The sequence below is a fragment of the Triticum urartu genome, chromosome 5A (assembly GCF_056163025.1).
Source record: "Triticum urartu cultivar PI428250 chromosome 5A, HENAU_Tu73, whole genome shotgun sequence".
In the NCBI taxonomy this organism is placed as follows: Eukaryota; Viridiplantae; Streptophyta; class Magnoliopsida; order Poales; family Poaceae; genus Triticum; species Triticum urartu.
The window spans coordinates 674392485-674412510 of NC_141877.1; the positions used below are offsets into that span (position 1 = coordinate 674392485).

Below are 20026 nucleotides of genomic sequence, written 5' to 3' on the forward strand. Positions count from 1 at the left end.
ACCTACTCGAGGGCGGGTAGGAATTAAGCTTGGGGATGCTGATACGGCTCCAACGTATCTATAATTTATGAAGTATCCATGCCATGTTTACAACAATTTTATATGATTTGCATGGAACTAACCCGGACTGACGTTGTTTTCAGCAGAACTACCGTCGTGTTGTTTTTTATGCAGAAATAAAAGTTCTCCAAATGCAACGAAACTTTTTGACGATTTTTTTTGGAACAAAAGAGGCATTAGAAGCTTCGTGGGAGGGCCAGAAGAACCACGAGGTAGCCACAACCCACCACGGCGCGCCAGCCCCCTCTGTCGCACCCTGGTGTCTTGTGGGTCCCTCGTGGCCCATCTTCGCGTGAAACCGATGCCCCAAAATCCTATATATCAAGAAACTCCCAAAAATAACCCTAGATTATAAGTTCCGCCGCCGCAAGCCTTTGTAGCCACGAAAAACCAATCTAGACCCCGTTTCGCACCCTGCCGAAGGGGGAAATCATCACCGGTGGCCATCTTCATCATCCCCGCGGCCACCATGATGGGGACGGAGTAGTCCACCCTTGGGGTTGAGGGTTTGTACCAATAGCTTTGTTTTAATCTTTCTCTCTCTCTCTCTCTCGTGTTCTTGATTTGGCACGATCTTGATGTATTGCGGGCTTTGTTAATATAGTTGGATCATATGGTATTTCCCCCTCTCTATCTTGTTGAGATGAATTGAGTTTTCCCTTTGAGATTTCACTTTTATCAGATTGTATACTTTTATGGATTTGAGAACACTCGTATGTCTTGCTATGAATACCCGTGGTGACAATGGGGTATCATGTTGATTCACTTGATGTGTGTTTTGGCAATCAACTTGCAGATTCCCGAGATGACATTGGGATAATCTATGCATAGGGTTTGATGCACGTTCTCGTCTTTGTTTCTACGGTAAAAATCTTGGGGCACTCTTTGAGGTTCTTTGTGTTGGATTGAGTATTATGAATCTGAAATTGTTTGATGTATATCGTATAATCAACTCACGGATACTCACGATGACATTGAAGTATCTAGGTGACATTAGAGTTGGTTGATGTGTATCATATGGTGTTATTTTAGTGCGAACTCTTAGATAGATTGATTGGAAAGGATAACTTGGTGTTATTTTAGTACGAACTCTTGGATAGATCGACCGGAAAGGATAACTTTGAGGCGGTTTCGTACTGTACAAAAAATTTCTTCTTATGTTCTCCGCTAGATAACAACTTTGGAGTGATTCCTCATCGCACATTGAGGGATGGTTATATGATCCAATTATATTAGTATTGTTGAGAGATTGCACTAGAGAAAGTACGGACCCTAGCTAGGCCTCATTTTCAAGCATTGCAATACCGTTTCTGCTCACTTTTGTTACTTGCTACCTTATTTTTTTGTTATTCCAATTACAAAAATCAATATCTACTATCCATATTACACTTGTATCACCATCTCTTCGCCGAACTAGTGCACCTATACAATTTACCATTGTATTTGTTGTGTTGGGGACACAATAGACTATTTGCTATTTGGTTGCAGGGTTGTTTGAGAGAGACTATATTCATCCTATGCCTCCCATGGATGGATAAACCTTAGGTCATCCACTTGAGGGAAAATTGCTATTGTCCTACAAAACTCTACGCCGGAGGCCCAACACGAGTCTCCAAGAATAAAGTTGCATAGTAGACATCAATCGTCATGCAAAGGTCTGAATCCTTTTACTCCAGATTATGAAGACCCGATCGTATTTGTGAAGAATGAGCTAAGAACTACAGGGGAAGTGGCTCAGTATCAACATACCACCTACCCGTCTTATCAATGGCAATCAGCCGTTTGGATGAGGCCATTCTAAGGGTTGTTTAGGATTGGTATCTGCTCTCTTCCCACGGAGTTCTTATCCCCATGACCAGTATTAGTAGAGGCAAGACCAGTAAGCATCAAGCAAACCAAGAAGTAGAAGTTGGTAAAGATGGCACAAACAAAAGAAGAAAGGAACTTGGTTGATGAACTGACATACATGAGGCCTTTAAATAGCTATTTTTCTATAGATACTGGGATCGGAAAATGGTAGTGGATGTGGACGCTAAACACGAGGCACGAAATGCTCGTTCAACGGACGGAGTCATACCACCGCCTCCTCCTGCAAACGAGTAAGTTCTAAGCTTTATCGATCTTCTCTGGCTCATGAAACTCTGGTCTAATGCCTGCCTTTAGAAAGGACATGTTTCTTCCTATTATTCATATCCGCTAGGGGTATGAAGGAGAAGGATACCAGATGTGTTAAGCTAGTTGGTAAGAGTTCTTATCATTATTGATAGTGGCCCTAGAGAAAGAGCTTACACTGATTGTTCTAACTTCATTCATGTTTCATTCTGCAACTGAGACATTTTCCCACATTTGTGCGAGGAGGGCAAGCGATCAAAGCAGAATGGGTTCTCGCTTCTCCGTCTGGAAGGACATCAGATGCACCAAATCCTATCGATCTTTCCGTATGACTCGACTTTATAAAAAGACCGCAGAGGGCTAAAGGCAGTATCTTTAGTCTACCCAACTCCCTTGATGCATATTTCCATTTATACAGTCATTCCATGGGGCCACAAGCACCATCAATTGCATTATCCCCGGTACCACACATCACTCCAATCAGAATAATCGGGAATGCTGGTTGGAAAGACAGAGAAATAGAATAATGAGAATCATATGGTCTTGTTGGGAAGATAAACGAAGAAAGCTCTAAGGTTTCCCTTCCTGCATTCAGAGCTTATCAATTCGTCCCACACTATATATTTAAGCAAAGCTATCTATAAATCAAGCATATCTTTTATATGCAAGGTAGTGGGCTTTCACCCGTACTCGCCCTTCCAATTCACACTTACTAAATTAGGCTGAGTGTATGCGTGCATGAAAACAGATAGAAAACGAGTGAGCACTTTCTTTCTATAGATAACGGTCAAGTCTGCGATCCAAATAGTGATGAAAAGAATTATCAAATCATTCGCGGATGGACGTGAAAGAAGGAAGAACCAAATGGCACTACTTCCTCAAAGCGAGCTTAGGGTACCTAATCAAGGGTCTAATGAAACACCAGTACATGTCATATAGAAGCTCAACTCATCCCTCCGCCAGCCCAACCTAAGTTTCTATTGGACTGAGCTATTCTTCAATCCAGTGCCCTAATCCTTTCGAACTTGGGTCCAGAAAATAGTGCTATTGTACAACCTGGGGAAGTCAAAGCACATTTTAAGTGGGCCACATGAGTCGGCCCTTTCACCTCATTCTTTTCTGCTTCCACGCTCTGAAACCGGGTTCTTTCACTTCAATCTCTCTCATAATCAAGTTGAGATATGATGTTGTTTCATCCTAGAATTATGAGAAATCCCTTGTTGGCTGGGACGGGCCCTTAGTATAAGATAAGTCAACACAACAAGTTATGTCAGATTCTCAAAAGACATGGGCTCGCCTTTCGGGGTGACTAGCTGCATTCATTTGTTTGCTTTCTTCCACCAACTTCACAACCATCCTTCGTTGATAATAGGCAAGCTCAACCACAGTTTTCGTAGTTTGGTTCAATTCATTCGGCATTTCCATTTCTAATTGGTAAGTTATATTTTCTCCGACCCAAGGAAGAAGATCACAAGCGGGAGTCCCTACTAGGAAGAGATGCTTTCCAAAGGTCGCACGCTACTGTTGAATGGCCAAATAGGGATTGAAACAGACTAAATAACTAGAGTATCCCATCGTAGTGATAGCTGCATTTATGCGACTGGATCCGAGCCATGGGACAAGACCAAATTGGATTGGATTTGTCACATCAGCGGATGGAAGACTGTAGATTTCTCACTTTACCTACTCGGAGAGCACGTGTATGTAATCTGCCTGTATCTACTTATTTATTCGGAGAGGGCCATTAGTAGGATTCAGAAGTTGGACAAGCTATGGCGGAGCCGTTTACCAATGCACCCAGTTCTCCTCATATTTGATTCTTTTTTTGGTATCATTGGTTCCACGTACGTCTTTTGTGTGAGCTTTCTTCACTGTCATCAAAACAACGCTCAAATTGAACCTTTTCAAGCAGTTGTTTATTTCATCCGAGCCAAGAGATGTTGAGAGCATAAATTCAATACTATAAAGCACGTTTAAACATAATAAAAAAATTACATCATGGTTCTTGGACCTGCAACGAGCCCACACCGAAGCCGGCCAATACTTTTCGTTGGGAAACAAATTTAGTAAGTCAAAAAAATCAACAAATTTAGCAATTCAGAAGAAAAAAAGTCAAAAAGATCTGAATTTTGTTTGGAACAAACTTGACTTTATTTTGTACTGTATAGAGAATTTCGTCAACAAAAAACTCATGTGGCCTTCTGGAAAAAAAATTGAAGGACAGAAAGTGTGAATAGTGACATGTATATAGTGGTGATTTTTTTCACCCGCAATACCAGGAAATCCGTTCCTTGACGAAACTTTTTACAGGAGTACAAACCCTTGATTATTGTTATCTTTCTTGTGCAGGATACAGTCTCTGTCTCATCGATCTTTCTCACCGGGCCCGTGGATGAAAAGAGGCGGCCACCGCTTCGACGCGTTGGCTCACCACCTGCGGCCGGCGCGCGCACTGCTCAGCGCACGCACCAGAATCGGTGGATGCGGCGGCCGTGCGGACGAAGCCGAAGCCGGCCGGAAAAGTCAGTTTGGGCGACACTGACCCGCCATTGCTCAACTGAGGAGAAAGTCTGCCCGTCACTACCGGTTCCATGGCTGCCGGCCTCACTACGCAAACGCAACACGGATTCCACGCGTTTATGCGTGTGTGGAGCATGCGAACGCGACGTCGTTGGTGCAACTTTTTTGATCCTCAACTGAAAGAAAGGATATCGATCCATCCATCGTGTCTGTCCCGTCGTGCATGTTGCTTTCGTCTCATCTCTTTACTTTACCTTTGCTGCTAGCTAGTTGCTACTACACGATAATATATGCCTTCCTCTCATAGTGCATGCATGCTAGCCTAGCCTGGTCCGTGAAATGCAAACCGAGAAAAACTAGTCACACACAACACAAGCGGCTGTGTTTGGTTGAGCTGCAGATTTTGGAAAAGCTGTTGTGAAAAAGCTGGAAGCTGGAAAGTTGAGATACCCTAGCTTTGAAATTTATACTAGAGAGAAGCTACAGATTCTCAAAAGCTGCTTTGAACATTTACCTCTTTGGTTAGCTTTTGGTTTTTCAAAGTAGAAGTTGGTAAAAAAAAAGCTAAAAAAAGCAACTTAGTTTCTTCTCCAAAATCAAACCATACTCAACTCATCAATCATCTGTCCATCAACCAAGTCAAGAAAGAAAGAAAATGTTGCTCATCTGTCCTGTTAGCTTCAGAAACAACAAAGTAGTACCACGACATGCTTCTTGACTTGTGCTTTCTCATTTCTCTTTCCCCTTCTTGTTGTATAAATATATCCAATCGGAATAAATTGCTTCTTCAATTCAAAGCAATCTAAACCACCCCACCGGCCCGAAGAAAACACATGAGAAACTCGATCGACCCACCTGATAAAATCCTGGCCGATCGATCAGTCTCACAAATTAATTACGACGTGTCATGCACTCATGTCTACAGTAGCGTATGATATGTATCTACCTAGCAGGCTAGCAAAGCTTAATCAAGCTAGCAGAGGAGTGTGATGGCGACGAGCAATAGGAGCGGGATGGCCGTCGCCGTCGTCGTCTTCCCGGGCGACCTGGTATTGGTGTAGGCCGCCGCGGGGGAGGCGGAGGAGGTGTCGGGCTCTGAGAGGGAGCTGAGGCTGAACCGCGGGTTGGAGCCGTAGAGCGCCTGCACGCCGCGGACGTCGTCCAGGGTCAGCTCCGTCTTCCTGGTCCGCGGCTTGAGGCTCGGGTACATGATGGCGTCCGGGACGGACGAGTGCGCCAGGCCAAGAACGTGGCCGATCTCGTGCGTGGCCACCGACTCGAGGTCCACGGCGCCGGCGTCCGCGTCGGCCATGTCTCCGACGGCCCAGCGCTCGGCGGCGTCGAGGTGCAGCTGGCCGCTGGGCGGGGAGAAGGCGTGGCCGAGCACACCGAGGGGCCCGTCGAAGGGCTCGCCGTCGCCGTGGTCGCCGGCGAGGAACCCCACGCGCACGTCCGCCATGTTGTAGTCGCGCGTCTCGCGGAACCGCACCGGGATGACGCGCGCCCAGCGCGCGAAGGCGCGGCGGAAGGCCCTGCGCACGGCCTTGCGTGGGAGGGGGAGCGGCTGGTAGGGCGGCGAGGAGGAGACGACGGCGTAGGTGAGCAGGAAGTGGCCCGGCTGGCGCGCCCAGCGCGGCTGGCCCTCGAAGAAGGCGAAGCGGGCGGTGGCGTTCGGTTGGAGGTGCAGGTCCGGGACGCCGCAGCGCGGGGTGGCGAGGAGGTCGAGGGTGCGGTTGTCGAGGCGGCCGGTGACGGGGAGGCCCAGGGTGGACTGGTAGAGCCTCACCACGAGCTGGCCGTCGGCGTCGTCAGGGACGGACGCGTAGCCGAAGCGCGCGAGGTAGCGCCTGAGGCCGTCGGTAACGTTGGCGCCGTCGCCGGCCTGGACCTGGAGCATGTCCGCGAGAGAGGAGGAGGAGGAGGAGTTGGCGCCGGCGTGGAGGAGGAGGTGGCGGGAGCAGCCGGTGCAGCATGGCGGAAACAGGAGGAGGAGGAGGTGCAAGAAGAAGAAGGGGAGGGGGAGGGGGAGAGCAGAGGAGGAGGACATGGGCGCGCGCGCATGCGTGCGTGTATGGGTGGACTGGCCGGACTCCCACTTTGACTGCAGATTTGCATATAAAGAAGAGGAGAAGGAGGAGGAATGTCGAGTCGAGGGTCTGCTTGTGTTGGGCCAAGCCGCACAAACCAGTAGACAAATAATAATGCTTGGGAAAAGGAGCAAGAGAATATGGACATGGGGTGTCCGTTGATTGGAGCTTGCTGCGTGTCCTCTCCTCTTCTCAGACGGAGCTTTCACTTTGAGCTTGAGCTTGGTGGCCACCTGCTGTGCCATCTATCTTTTTTTTTTCTGGCACCTGCTGACCTGCGCTGCGCCCTCGATCAATCATGCATCCGATTAAGAGATGCTGCAGGCAGACAACATCCATCAGCAGACCAAAGCGGCATTTGTGTCGCCTGCCCAGCCCTATGAAGCTGATGCCTGGTCTCCTCTCTTTGGTCTTTGGAGTATGGATGTGTCCTACTCCTTCCTACCCTGCTCTTCATCTCCTTGGTCTTCATTCAGCTAAAAACTTGCTTTCTCAGCACACACAAAGCAATCTACTCCCCAGACAAATAGCATGGCCCGTCCAAGCCCAACCTTGGCGCCGTCGCCGTCCCGAAGCATGTCGGTGACCGTCAAGGAGGAGTTGCCGCCCGCCGTGGAGAAGAAGAGGAAGAAAAGAAGAAATGGGCTTGGAACTTACGCCTGTCCTCTCCTCTCCTCTGCTCCCATAGTTCGTTGCCACCTGCGCTGCGTGAGTCCGCATCCGGTTGAGAGATGATGCTGCACTGCAGACGACATCACTGTCATCATCAGTATCACTATGGTGTCTGCACACTGAAATCGAAATATATACTCCTCTAGCTAATACGTATCTTAGCACTATCTTTCTGAAGCCGATGGATGGTCGATCGGTCTTATTTGGACGGACACGCCTCAACCCTGCCTGCTGATTCTGTGGGGATTTGCTTTATTTCACTAACAAGTACACCAATAAGTGTCCCACTTTATGTTCCTTTCATTGTTGACCTCTAATTCCTCCTCTCTCTTTTTTTACACAATGTCCCAACCATCACCCTTATATATCCCATGTAATATACGGGTACAATATTAAGTTTCTAGATAGACTTAGAAGTTGAGGGAACGACCTAAGCTTCTTTCTGCAGTTCCAAATTTGATCCAGAACATTATGGAACGGAGGGAGTACTTTAGCTTCATCATACAATTAACCTTTTAGATATGCATGGTACCTCCCCACCACCCTTATATCTATCTAAGATACCTTACCTTACCAGACCAGACCAGACAGACACAGGTTTAGCCAAACAAACGCAGCCTCTTTCCGCAGCTTGTTCCCTCGTACTTTTGTTGTTTCATAAAAGCCAAAACAAAACAAGATAAAATAGTACCATCTTGAGGTGAGCCAACTTTCTCAGCAAACAGAAAGGGAACTCGTTACTACAGTTGCATTGGAGGGCTCGAGGCAATCAATATGACCCCCGTCCCAGTGTCCCACCCACCCCAATCTTGACTCGTCCCTTCTTTCTTTCTCTCACAAATTCATCATCATATATAGACACACAGGCTACACATAGAATTTCTGAACATCTAGGAGTACGTACCTATCCATAGAATGATGCCATGCCAGCTAGTAAAGCCTGAAACCTCGGAGACACTAGATAGGCTGGTCGTAATGGTAGTATCATAGCTAGTATTATGCATGCCAACTAGATAATTTTGATAAGATGGCATAGCTTTAAATGAAAAAAGAGAGGGTGTAGTATCATATCATGATACCGTATCATAATAAATGTTATGCTACTTTGTGTCATGCATGGCAATAAATAGAGTATTATATGATACTAATATATAATACTATGCATTAGAAAGGTAGTATCATACATTAGTATCATATGCATGATACAAGTATATGATACTCTCCATTACAACTAGCCTAGTAGGTGAGCAGGAAGTGGCCCGGCGGGCGCGCCCAGCGCGGCTGGCCCTCGAAGAAGGCGAAGCGGGCGGTGGCGTTCGGTTGGAGGTGCAGGTCCGGGACGCCGCAGCGCGGGGTGGCGAGGAGGTCGAGGGTGCGGTTGTCGAGGCGGCCGGTGACGGGGAGGCTGAGGGTGGACTGGTAGAGCCTCACCACGAGCTGGCCGCCGGCGTCGTCAGGGACGGACGCGTAGCCGAAGCGCGCCAGGTAGCGCCTGAGGCCGTCGGTGACGTCGCCGGCCTGGACCTGGAGCATGTCGGCGAGCGAGGTGGAATAGTTGGCGCCGGCATGGAAAAGGAGGTGCCGGGAGCAGCAGCGGCAGCATGGAGGGAACAGGAGGAGGAGGAGGAGGAGGACATGGGCGCGCGCGCATGCTATGCGTGTATGGGTGGACTGGACTACTGGACTCCCACTTTGACTGCAGATTTGCATATAAAGAAGAAGAAAGAGGAGGAGGTGGAGGAATGTCGAGGGTGTTGAGCCAAGCCGCACAACTAGTAGACAAAATAATACTGCTTGGAAAAAGGAGGAAGGGAAAATGGAATGGGGTGTCCGTTGTGTGGAGCTTGATGCGTGTCATCTCCTCTCCTCTCCTCTTCCTCAGACGGAGCTTTCACTTTCAGCTTCAGCTTCAGCTTGAGCTTGGTCGCCACCTGTACCATCTTTTTTCTGGCACCTGCTGCCGCTGCGTCCTCAATCATGCATGCATCCGATTAAGAGATGCTGCAGGCAGACAACATCGATCAGCATCAGCATCGGGAGGGGGCGCGCGTGCTTTGACCCCTCACTCCTACTTTTCTTTCGTTCAAGCCAAACCAAGGGTCTTCATTCATTCCGCTAAAACTTGCTTTCTCAGCACACACAAAGCAATCTAGCTACTCCACACAATTAACAACATGGCCCGTCCAAGCCCAACCTCGGCGCCGTCCCGGAGCATGTCGGTGATGGGGGAGTTGCCGCCCGCCGTGGAGAAGAAGAGGAAGAAAAGAAGAAATGCCCGTCCTCTCCTCTGCTCTGCTCCCATAGTTCGTTGCCACCTGACCTTTGCACTATAGTATCTTGCACTATCTTCCTGAAACCGATGGATGGATGGTCGGTCTTGTTTGGACGGACACGGCTCAACCCTGCCTGCTGATATGATTCTGTTCTGTGGGCATTGTTTCCACTAACAAGTAGGAGTAGGTACGTACACCAATAAGTGTCCAATTTTATGTTCCTTTCATTGTTGACTCTAGTTCCTCCTTTTCCTACACAATGTCCCAACCCAACCATCACCCTTCTATATCCCATCAGACAAACAGACAAGTTCAGGGAACGACCTAGGCTTCTTTCTACATTAAGTGATCAGACCATTTAAAATGGGGAAACTAGCAGAGAACAGAACATGTACAAGCAGAGAGAGTTTAGTATGCTGGGGTCACACGACAGACCTTCCCCTCCATAACCACGACACATGAGTTGGTCGTTCCCAAATCAATTCCAATAACCTCATTTCCAATTGGCTTTGCACTGAGGAATAAAAGCAAACAAAAGAGTTAGTTAGATATGCACGCTGCAAGGATCTTCCCCAAATTTCATACTGTATACACCAAAAATAAGAAGGTTGTTACCTGAAAGTTCTTGCAAAAGTACCCCATCTGGAGCACACATTTGCAGCGGCATATGTTGATTGGACGTTGGCCATCAGCTGGTATGTAAACAATCAATAGTCAGAAAGTCACATCATTGACAATATTAAGCCCTAAAACATTTTGGTGTCCTGGTGGGCAGATCAATTCTCTGCACAAACAACAAACGGAACATATTCCAAACAGAAGAAAGATGCACATTAGTCAAAATACAGTACTAAACCCTGTTGTTATTAGCACATAATACACCAATGGGCATCGTCCGCTTACTATTGCGTCCTCTGTTTACCCCACTCATTTGCATGAAAAATTGTTCCAAGTGAATGACCGGTTGCTAATGAAAAACAATCATCCACTCCTAGAAGTCCATACTTGCATGTATAGAACAAATTCAGAGTCACCTCTACAGCAATACAAACACATAGTAATCCTGGACACTAGCAGTTAAGGACATGTTTTTTTTCAGAGAGGTAATAAGGCATACTACAAGGAGATGAGAAATCAAAATGGAAACATGGTAATACAGAAACCGTTCCCAGTAACTGACCATTTGGGTTAATTTAGAACATGGCATATGATCGAAGTACTAACAAACAACAGTCCATACTTGCATGTATATAGAACAAATTCAGAGTCACCTCTACAGCAACACAGAGACACAATCACTGGTGGGCAGTACCAGTAAAGGACATGCTTTTTTCAGAGGGTTAATCACATCATTGACAACAGTCAATATTAAGCTTGTGTAAGGTAAACAATCAATATTCAGAAATTCACACACTACAAGAAATCTGTTAATACGTGACGGACTTGACCCGTCACAGGTCAGTGAAAAACTGTCATGCATGCCCGTCCACGACGAATTTGAAATCCGTCATGTATATCGCGTCATAATTTGAGATCGCTCCTTACATGACGGTACTTGTCCGTCATGGATCTGCCCCAGGCCCGCCAAGGCCCAATCCATTGTGACGGAACAAACCGTCATCGACTAACGCCACATAGGATTTTTGATAGATCAATTCAAATCACGTGGCTGCCTACGTGGATACTATTTTCCGTCACAAATTTCATCATAGTTGAGCACATTAAGCCATTTCTTTTGGCCTAATTTTTACGTGATAGGTTTTGAGCAGAATGGTTTACACAAATCCCAATGCCAATTTTGGCCCAAGTATTTGCAAAATGTATAACATTACACAGTTCGACCAATATGCACATATGTATGTATTTACAACGTAGCAGTTTACAAAATTCTTTACAAAATGATAACTTACAATATAGATTGAAAAAATATATCACACATCACGGTTAGGAATTAGTACAATTCATGTTACATCAACATAACATACAAACTATCAAGGTTGTTATTTAGATTCTTGCTATCGGCCCTCCTGATGGCAACCATCATGTCATGGCTGATTGATGGGCAGCATCAAGTAGCCAGCTTCCCAATCTTACCTGCAAATTTACAAGATCCTTAGATTTTTTTTAGGGATATGAATAAACAGTAGAAATAATATAATAGCAACAAATATAAAAATGAATGACATGTGCAAAATTCTTAAATCTTATATCTTATAGTGCCTACAGATGAGAATAACATTGTATCCCCTATAAAACAAAAGTAAACATGAGGTTTCTGAAAATTAATCCAAAGTGTGTCAACTGTAAGTCAAATGGCAAAGTAACAAACCACACAACTAATTAATATAGCAGCAGTAGTTGAGGTCATATAAACCTGTCAGGTTTATAAGATTACCAAATGTTGGGCACCATATGCAATTAAGAGGAAAAATCTCCATGCACTACACGTACTAACTCTGCACCAGTTTCTATTATAAATAAATATAACAGAGTAAATGGCAGGAAAAAGTTGTCAAGATGGAGGCATTTAGTATGTAACATCCTGAACATGGTGACATGTACTGAGAACAAGAAATTCATCATTGTGATATATATTAAATTGAGCAAAGATCTGGAGCTATTTGTACGCATAAATTATATAAGCTAATAAAGTAAAAGGACACCAACTACTTCAAGTTACGCATATAAAAAATAATATCAGCGATTGTATAAGCAGCTTGGCATAACCCAGGAACAATCAAGAGTGACATGTACCAGATTTCGATGTCAACAGTAACCAGAAATCAGGGGGCTGTTTGGTTTGTGCCCCAACTTACCCTGCCAAACAATTGGCACAACCAAAGCAAGGGCATGACCAAAATTTTGGTGTGGTAGTGTTGTTTGGATTGTAGCCGTAGCATCACCAAATTTTTTGGCAAGATGGTTGGGTCTCTGTTTGGTTTCTTGCCAATTAACATACCACATATCTGTATCTGAGGTCTTTTTTCTTTTTCTTTAGAAAATGAGCATTTGAGGTCTAGCTTGAAATGTTTATATAAGGAGCCAATAAATCATGATGACCAAATAGAAAAAGGGCATAAAAGGGTTCAATGAAGTAGCACGCACACATGTTTGCCGAGTGAAACACACACATACTAGCCGACTGGATTGATACGATCCATGGAGGCGTTCACATACGGGCTAGCTAATTAATTTTCTAGCTCATGTAACAGCCAAGCATAATGCGGATGCTAGCAGGTTGGCAGCCAATATTTTGGCAGACGAATTCGTCGCCCTCGGCTCGCCCGCATATTGGCAAGAATTGCATGGGGCAAACGCCGGCTGGGTTGGGCAAGCCAAATATTTGATGTCCAGCTAAACAGCAGCCAAAACTCATGGGGACACCAATATTTTGGTAAGGCTAGCTTGGCTCCAGACCAAACACACCCCAGAATACATAGTCATCAGCTATTTTGGCTGCACCTTTTTCTTCAAGTAGTGTTTTTCTTACAAAGGGACATGTCTTTCAGAACAAAAGATACAAAAATACAACACGTTTATTTGCAGATAATAAATGTGATCAACCAAGCATTCCATGGCAACAAGCACCGCCATCATCTTGGTACAATAGCATCAAAATTCTAGTGGCATAAATTTATCAACTTGATTGTGTTGAAGTCGATATGATGGCAATTTTCACCACATAACACATAGAAAGTATGCACATAATATTTAACAGAGAAGCAGTGTAATAGCTAACAAAGAATCTACTCTTGGTCAATGGATTCAGTCAGATTAATGAACCACTTCCCCTCCATAAACAAGAAAATTCAAAGGAAACCAACAGAAGCATCTCATGGGCATTTACTCCATGGTCAATGGATCTCACAAATTCTACACTACTAGTGCTCGCACAGTAGAAGAAATAGAAAATAGACAGCAGTGCTAGTCTCTATCGTTGGCTGTAACGTGCAAGTATCAGGAAAGCAAGTGGCCACGTTGTCTGCATCAGGTTCAGTCCAAGAAAATTTGAGAGCCCCCGGAGTACTATGCTAGAGCAGAACCGCCGTCACTTGGAACGAAAAGACAAATAGAGTGAAAGGGTAGACCTTGTTCTATGGGAAATCATGGTGGACAGGGCGGACGACCTCGCCGTCGAGCTCGCCCAGCTTGTCAGGCTCGAGCGTGGGGTCTCGGTTGTCGCCGTCCATGGATCTGGAGAGGCGGAGAGCTCCTGTTGATCTGAATCGAAGAAAAAATTGATTGGGGTTGGGAGAGAGAAGGAAAGAATGAAGGAGACAAGGAGGAAGTAGGGAGGGACCTTGTGTGGGGAATCGTCGTCGCCGGCGAGGTCGAGCTTGGGCCTCCTGCGGGTCACGGTCGCTGTCCTCTGCTCGTCCAACACTTGCTGCTCCAAATCTCTGGATGGCGAGGCAGTTGCGCGGCCCAGGAGACGCAGGAGGGAGGCCCCTGGTCAGATCCATGGCCCTGGCCATTTATTGTGAGCAGCAGAGGCGCGCCGCAGTGGCTAGGGTTGGCCGCCGCTTCCATGGGGCCGCTGCAACCACCGTCGCCATGGATCTCGGGCCACCATCATCGGTTGGAGGTGGGTAGGTGAAGTCGGAGGACAGGGATGAGGAGACGAGAGGCGTGGCGGCAGAGGATGGGGAGAAGGAGAGGCAACGTGTGGCGGCGGCGGATGGAGGAAGAGTTTGGGGACGGGGAAGTGTGTTAGGGTTAGGTTTTATACGGGGGAAAGTTTAGGGCTTTAGGTGGGCTTTTTGCGGGCTTGCGGAGCTGTAATGGGCCTTTCATGACGGTTTTCAAAACTGTCAGCAGAAATCCGTCATGCATTAGCAGGTTTCTTGTAGTGACATGATTGAAAATATTAAGGCCAAAATCATTTTAGTGGCTTAGTGGGCAGACGTATGCACAAAATGGGCGGCATTTTTCAAAAGAAATCACACATATCACAGTACCAATCCGTGTAAGTGCATAATACAACAATGGGTAAGCATACAGGATTGAGCGTCCTCTGTTTTACTCCACCCCACCCATGACCCACGGGCATGATAAATTGTTACAAGCCACTAATGGTTGGCTAATCTAGAACATGCACATGATTGCAGTGCATAGCTAGGAAACAAACACTTGCATCATGTGTAGAACAAAAACAGGGTCACCTCTACAGCAGCACTAGAGAGCCATGACCCATGATTCTTCTAGAGTGAAGTGCATCATAGGTCCTCGAACTATTTCAGAGGTGTCACATAGGTCCTCGAACTATGAAAGTCGTCATCTAGGTCCTCAAGGTGCAATATTTGTGCCATTCTGGTCCTCAAACTATTTCGAAAGTGTCACGTAGGTCCTTGAATTATTTCAGAGGTGTCACATATATACACACTTATTACACTTCAAGGATTTCTGAGGACCTATATGGCACTTTTCATAGTTTAAGGACCTATGTGACACCTTAAAAATAGTTCAAGGACCTAGGATGCACTTCACTCATTCTTCTACTACTAGGAGACAAGACATCAAAATGGAAACATGCAGTCCACACTTGGCATATGATCTAGGGTCAATCTAGAACATGGCATATGATCTCAGTACTAACAGATGACAGTCCACACTTGCATGCATGGAAGAATTTCACAGCACCTCTACAGCAATACATACAGAAATATATAATCACTGCTGGCCAATACCAGTAAAGGACATGCTTTTTCAGAGGGGCAATCACATGATTGACAATAGTCAAAATATTAAGCATGGGTGAGGTAAACAATTAATTAATAGTCAGGAAGTCAAATCATTGACATATTATTAAGCACTAACTAAAACATTTTGGTTGCTTAGTGGGCATATCTATTCTAAGCACAGAAAAGGGGGACATTTTTAATTTTGTTTGAATCAGATATATAAGAAAGATGCATATCATTCAGCAACCAGTACCAATGCTTGTAGGTGCATATTTACCACAGTAATAGGTAAGTATACAGACAGAGTTGTGCACTGCACTTACTAGTGTGTTCTCTGTTCACCCTTTGCACCCATGGGCATTTGAATTAAACTGAAACAAGCCACCGATTGTTGGCTAATCTAGAACATGGCATTTATATGATGGCAGTAGATACGAAACGAACATAATGTGTAGAACAAAATCGCGGTCATCTGGCCCTACAACACTAGTAGCAAGAGAGCCATCCATAATAATTCTACTAGCTAGGAGACAACGCAAACACAGAGTCACACCGTTGACATATTATTAAGCACTAACTAAAACATTCTGGTGGCTTAGTGGGCCGATGTATGTATGCCCAAAAAGGGGGGCATTTCTCAATCGAACTGAAGGAAGACGCACAACATTCAGTAACCAGTACGTACAACAAATCCCTGTAGGTGCGTGCATGCATGCTGTAAGAATGAGTAATCATTAGCAAGCATTTCAAAGTTGTGCAGTTACTAGTGTGTCGTCCTCTATTTACCCAACCCCACCGCACCCATGGGCATGAGAAAATCGTTACAAGCCACTGATCGTTTGCTAATCTACTTAGAACATAATATGGCACATGATGGCAGGCAGTACATATGAAACAAACAGGACACCACGCATGCAGCATGTATAAACAGAACAAAGTCAGTCGCCTCTACATCACTAGTACAGAGGCATGATTCTACCAGGAGACAGACAACACTTTAATATTTTTCAGAGGGGTAAAAAGGCATGCCCTCGGTGGAGATCGGGAATGCAAATCCGAAGGTAATTAAGCAGTTTGCAAATCATGAGATTGGGAACCATTTCGCAAACCCTCGGTGGAGACATCCGGGGGTGCATAATCCGACAGAGAACCATCGGATCCGGCGAAATCCATCCGCGCATAAAAGGATGACGGGACGCGGGCACCAAAATCCACCGCACGCGCAACAGAGGATCATCACCATCACGACAAAAGAAAAAAACAGAGGCGACAGTACGGTACACTAGGGGAGGGCGGAGCTTACGGTGGCGAGCGGCGAGGCGAGGTCTCGGCGGCGCACGGCGCGGAGGAACAGCGAGGCCGCCATGGTCTCTCTCTCTCTCTCTCCCTCTCTCTCTCTAGGGTTTTGGGGATTTGGGGTTTGGGAACTCTCTCTCTGTGTTTTTTGTGCGCAACGCACCGCACTCACTCTCTCTCTGGAATGCTCTGGAACTCTCTCTCTCTAGAGAGGGCGGGAGCGATGCCGCTCTAGAGAAGAGAGAGAGGGTGGAGCATCGTGGAAGGCTCTAGAACGCCCCACACAGTGGGCCGTGGAGGCTTTTTCTCCCTTATTAGTTAGGCTTGGGCCGCCACCGGCTCTCTATCTCTCTCTCGGTTCACCCACACCAGGTAGAATGATCACTGACAATATAATTTATGCTTATGAATGCTTACATTTTATGAAGAGGAACAGGTCTAGAAATAATAGCTATTGTGCTCTGAAGCTTGATATGATGAAAGCCTATGATAGGCTGGAGTGGTCTTACTTGAGGGCAATTATGGAGAAGTTGGGGTTTGCAGCAAATTGGATTGACACAGTCATGACTATGGTTTCTTCAGTCTCATTCTCAGTTTTGTTCAATGGAGAAAGACTCGAGCGTTTTTACCCTTCAAGAGGAATTCGGCAGGGAGATCCTATCTCACCTTACCTATTTTTTATTGCAGCAGAGGGCCTTTCGTGCCTCCTGAAATCCAGTTCACAGTCATCTTCACTTACAGGTATTAGAGTGGCACCAACGGCGCCAGCCGTAAACCACCTTTTATTTGCAGATGATAGCCTGTTGCTTTTCAAGTCTAGTGTGGAGGATGCAGAAAGAGTTTCAAACCTACTGAACATATATTGCAATGCTTCGGGTCAGAGGATAAATACGGCAAATCATCAATTTTTTTCAGTAAAGGGTGCCTGCAAGGACTAAGAGATGGAGTGAAAAATATTTTGAATGTTCATAATGAGTCCCTCAATGAACGATATCTGGGAATGCCGACGGATGTTGGACAGTCAAAAAATGGTGTGTTTAAATACTTGCGTGATAGGGTTTGGGAGAAAGTGAAGGGGTGGATGCAGAAGTTGTTGTCGGCGGCAGGGAAGGAAATCCTCATTAAGTCAGTAGCGCAGGCTATACCAGTTTTTTCAATGGCGTGTTTCAGGCTGCCAAGGGGACTTTGTGACAATATCACATCTATTATTCGTCAGTTCTGGTGGGGAAGCAGTAGGGGGAAACGCAAACCAGCTTGGGTAGCGTGGGATATAATGACTAAACCGAAGCACATGGGAGGAATGGGGTTTAGGGACATGGAACTTTTCAACTTAGCTTTGCTCTCGAGACAGGCCTGGAAGTTATTGAATGAAACTGAGTCTTTGAGTGCTAGGTTGCTGAAGGCTGTGTATTATCCGGATGTGTCACTGCTACAGGCTGCATTGGGGCCGCACCCATCTCAGATTTGGCAGGCGATTCTAGATGGAAGAGACGTTTTGGCGCAGGGTGTGGTCAGAAGAGTTGGTGATGGAGCCTCTACAAGGATTTGGGACCATAACTGGATCCCACGAGATAGTTACAAGAGACCGATTGCTTCATTGGTTATAGCCCCGTCACTAATGGTTGCCGATCTCATCGATACAACCACGGCTTCTTGGAGAGAGGAACGGATCCGAGCAGTTTTCACTGCTTTTGATGCGGAAGCAATTTTGAAGATTCCTCTCTGTACAAGACGGATAACTGACTTCTGGTCCTGGGGCGAAGAACCCCGCGGGAATTTTTCTGTTGGGTCTGCCTACCGTATGTTGGTTCGGACCAGATATGATAGAGAGGGCTGGCTGGAAGATCGAGAGGCACCATCTTCAAGCGAGGGGGACAACAGTGAATGGAGAGCCATCTGGAAGGTAGATGTACCAAGCAAAATCAAGGTTTTTCTGTGGCGACTTGCTCGACACTCAATACCATCGAGCGATGTGTTACACAGGAGGAACATGGCGACAACGGGAGCATGCAGACTATGCGGGTCGCCGGACTCCTGGAGACATGTGCTTCTGAATTGTCCTATGGCACGCTGCACTTGGGCACTTTCTTCTGAGGTCATCGTGGACGAGCTGAGCTCTCAGCAACAAGAGTGCCCAAAGACATGGTTATTTGCAATGATGAAAGCGTTGAAATCTAAAGATTTTGTCAGGTTTTCAGTTTCACTTTGGGCCATGTGGGGAGCAAGGAGGAAAGCATTGTATGAAGGCCTTTTTAAACCACCCCAGGTGACGCATGACTTCATAAACTCTTATATATCTGATTTCCAGTTAATATCCCCAATGAGAGCAGGGACAGGGGGTGGATCCGTACCACTTCCAACTTGGATTGCCCCTCCTGATGGTTTTGCGAAGCTGGATGCGGATGCAGCTGTGGGTAGTCGCAGCCGTTTTGGAGCTGTGTCGGCGATATGCAGAGACCAAGTCGGCAACTTCCTTGGAGCATCAGCCATTATTTTCAAACATATCAAAGATCCCACTACTTTAGAAGCAATGGCAGTACGTGAAGGTCTTGATCTAGCAGCTGATCTAAACATCACAAAGGCACAAGTTGCTACAGATTGCAAGGTTGTCGCAAATGAATTTGGCAGGAGAAGCACTGCGGCATACGGACCAGTGATTAGAGAAATTGAGTTGCAAGCGTCATCTTTTATTTCATGTAAAATAGTTCATCAGTCTAGGAGCTCAAACTTTGATGCTCACAACTTAGCAAATTAAAGCATGCTTTAACTCTTAACGTTGGCCGCCATGTTTGGTTAGGCCAGCGGGAAGGCATTCGATTCGTCCCTGTAAACATTGTGACGATGTAATAAAACTTTGCGAGGTTGCCTAAAAAAAACATCAAAATTCTCTCCATAAAAAAAACTTCATCATCAAAAAACAAAAAAAATACAGCTCAAAAAATATCAAAAAGCAAAAGTTGCAATGGTCGCGTTGGAGATTCCCTAATCGACGCCCTAAGCGTCAAAATGGGGAGCAACTAATTAAGGGGTATCCTTTGAAGGGTGTAACGGACCCGCTCTAATAAATCCTAAAGCAAGGTGGGGGCGCGTGGACGGAGAAAGGGTGCTGGTGCCAATGAAGGAGAAGAGCGGCTTCTCGCTTCGTAATTCTCGATGCCTCACATCTACGCTCTCGCCCCCCTTTTTACGCGAAATGCTCGCGGCACACACACACACACACACCAACTTTCACCTGCCGCTCTACTGGGCCCTGGCTGTCATTGTTTCTCCTCCTTCTAGCCGCTTCCTCTCAATGCCCTGTGGGCCCACGTCTTCAATAGATTCT

At 46.1% G+C, this 20026-nt stretch overlaps 1 protein-coding gene and 1 long non-coding RNA gene across 2 annotated transcripts; both read right to left on the minus strand.

Annotated features, from left to right (window-relative positions):
• Positions 1 to 5339: 5339 nt before the first annotated feature.
• On the minus strand, positions 5340 to 8490 carry LOC125511551 (metalloendoproteinase 4-MMP). The gene is made up of 2 exons (XM_048676953.2): positions 8356 to 8490; positions 5340 to 7521 (listed from the first exon to the last, which is right to left on the minus strand). Exon 2 carries the CDS (start codon positions 7022 to 7024, stop codon positions 5666 to 5668), a length of 1359 nt encoding a protein of 452 aa, XP_048532910.1. The 5' UTR covers positions 7025 to 7521; positions 8356 to 8490; the 3' UTR covers positions 5340 to 5665.
• Positions 8491 to 11560: 3070 nt separating this feature from the next.
• Positions 11561 to 14437, minus strand: LOC125511552 (uncharacterized). The gene is made up of 3 exons (XR_015603078.1): positions 14025 to 14437; positions 13813 to 13945; positions 11561 to 11818 (listed from the first exon to the last, which is right to left on the minus strand). It is a non-coding gene; the product is annotated as an uncharacterized LOC125511552 (long non-coding RNA).
• Positions 14438 to 20026: the final 5589 nt, after the last annotated feature.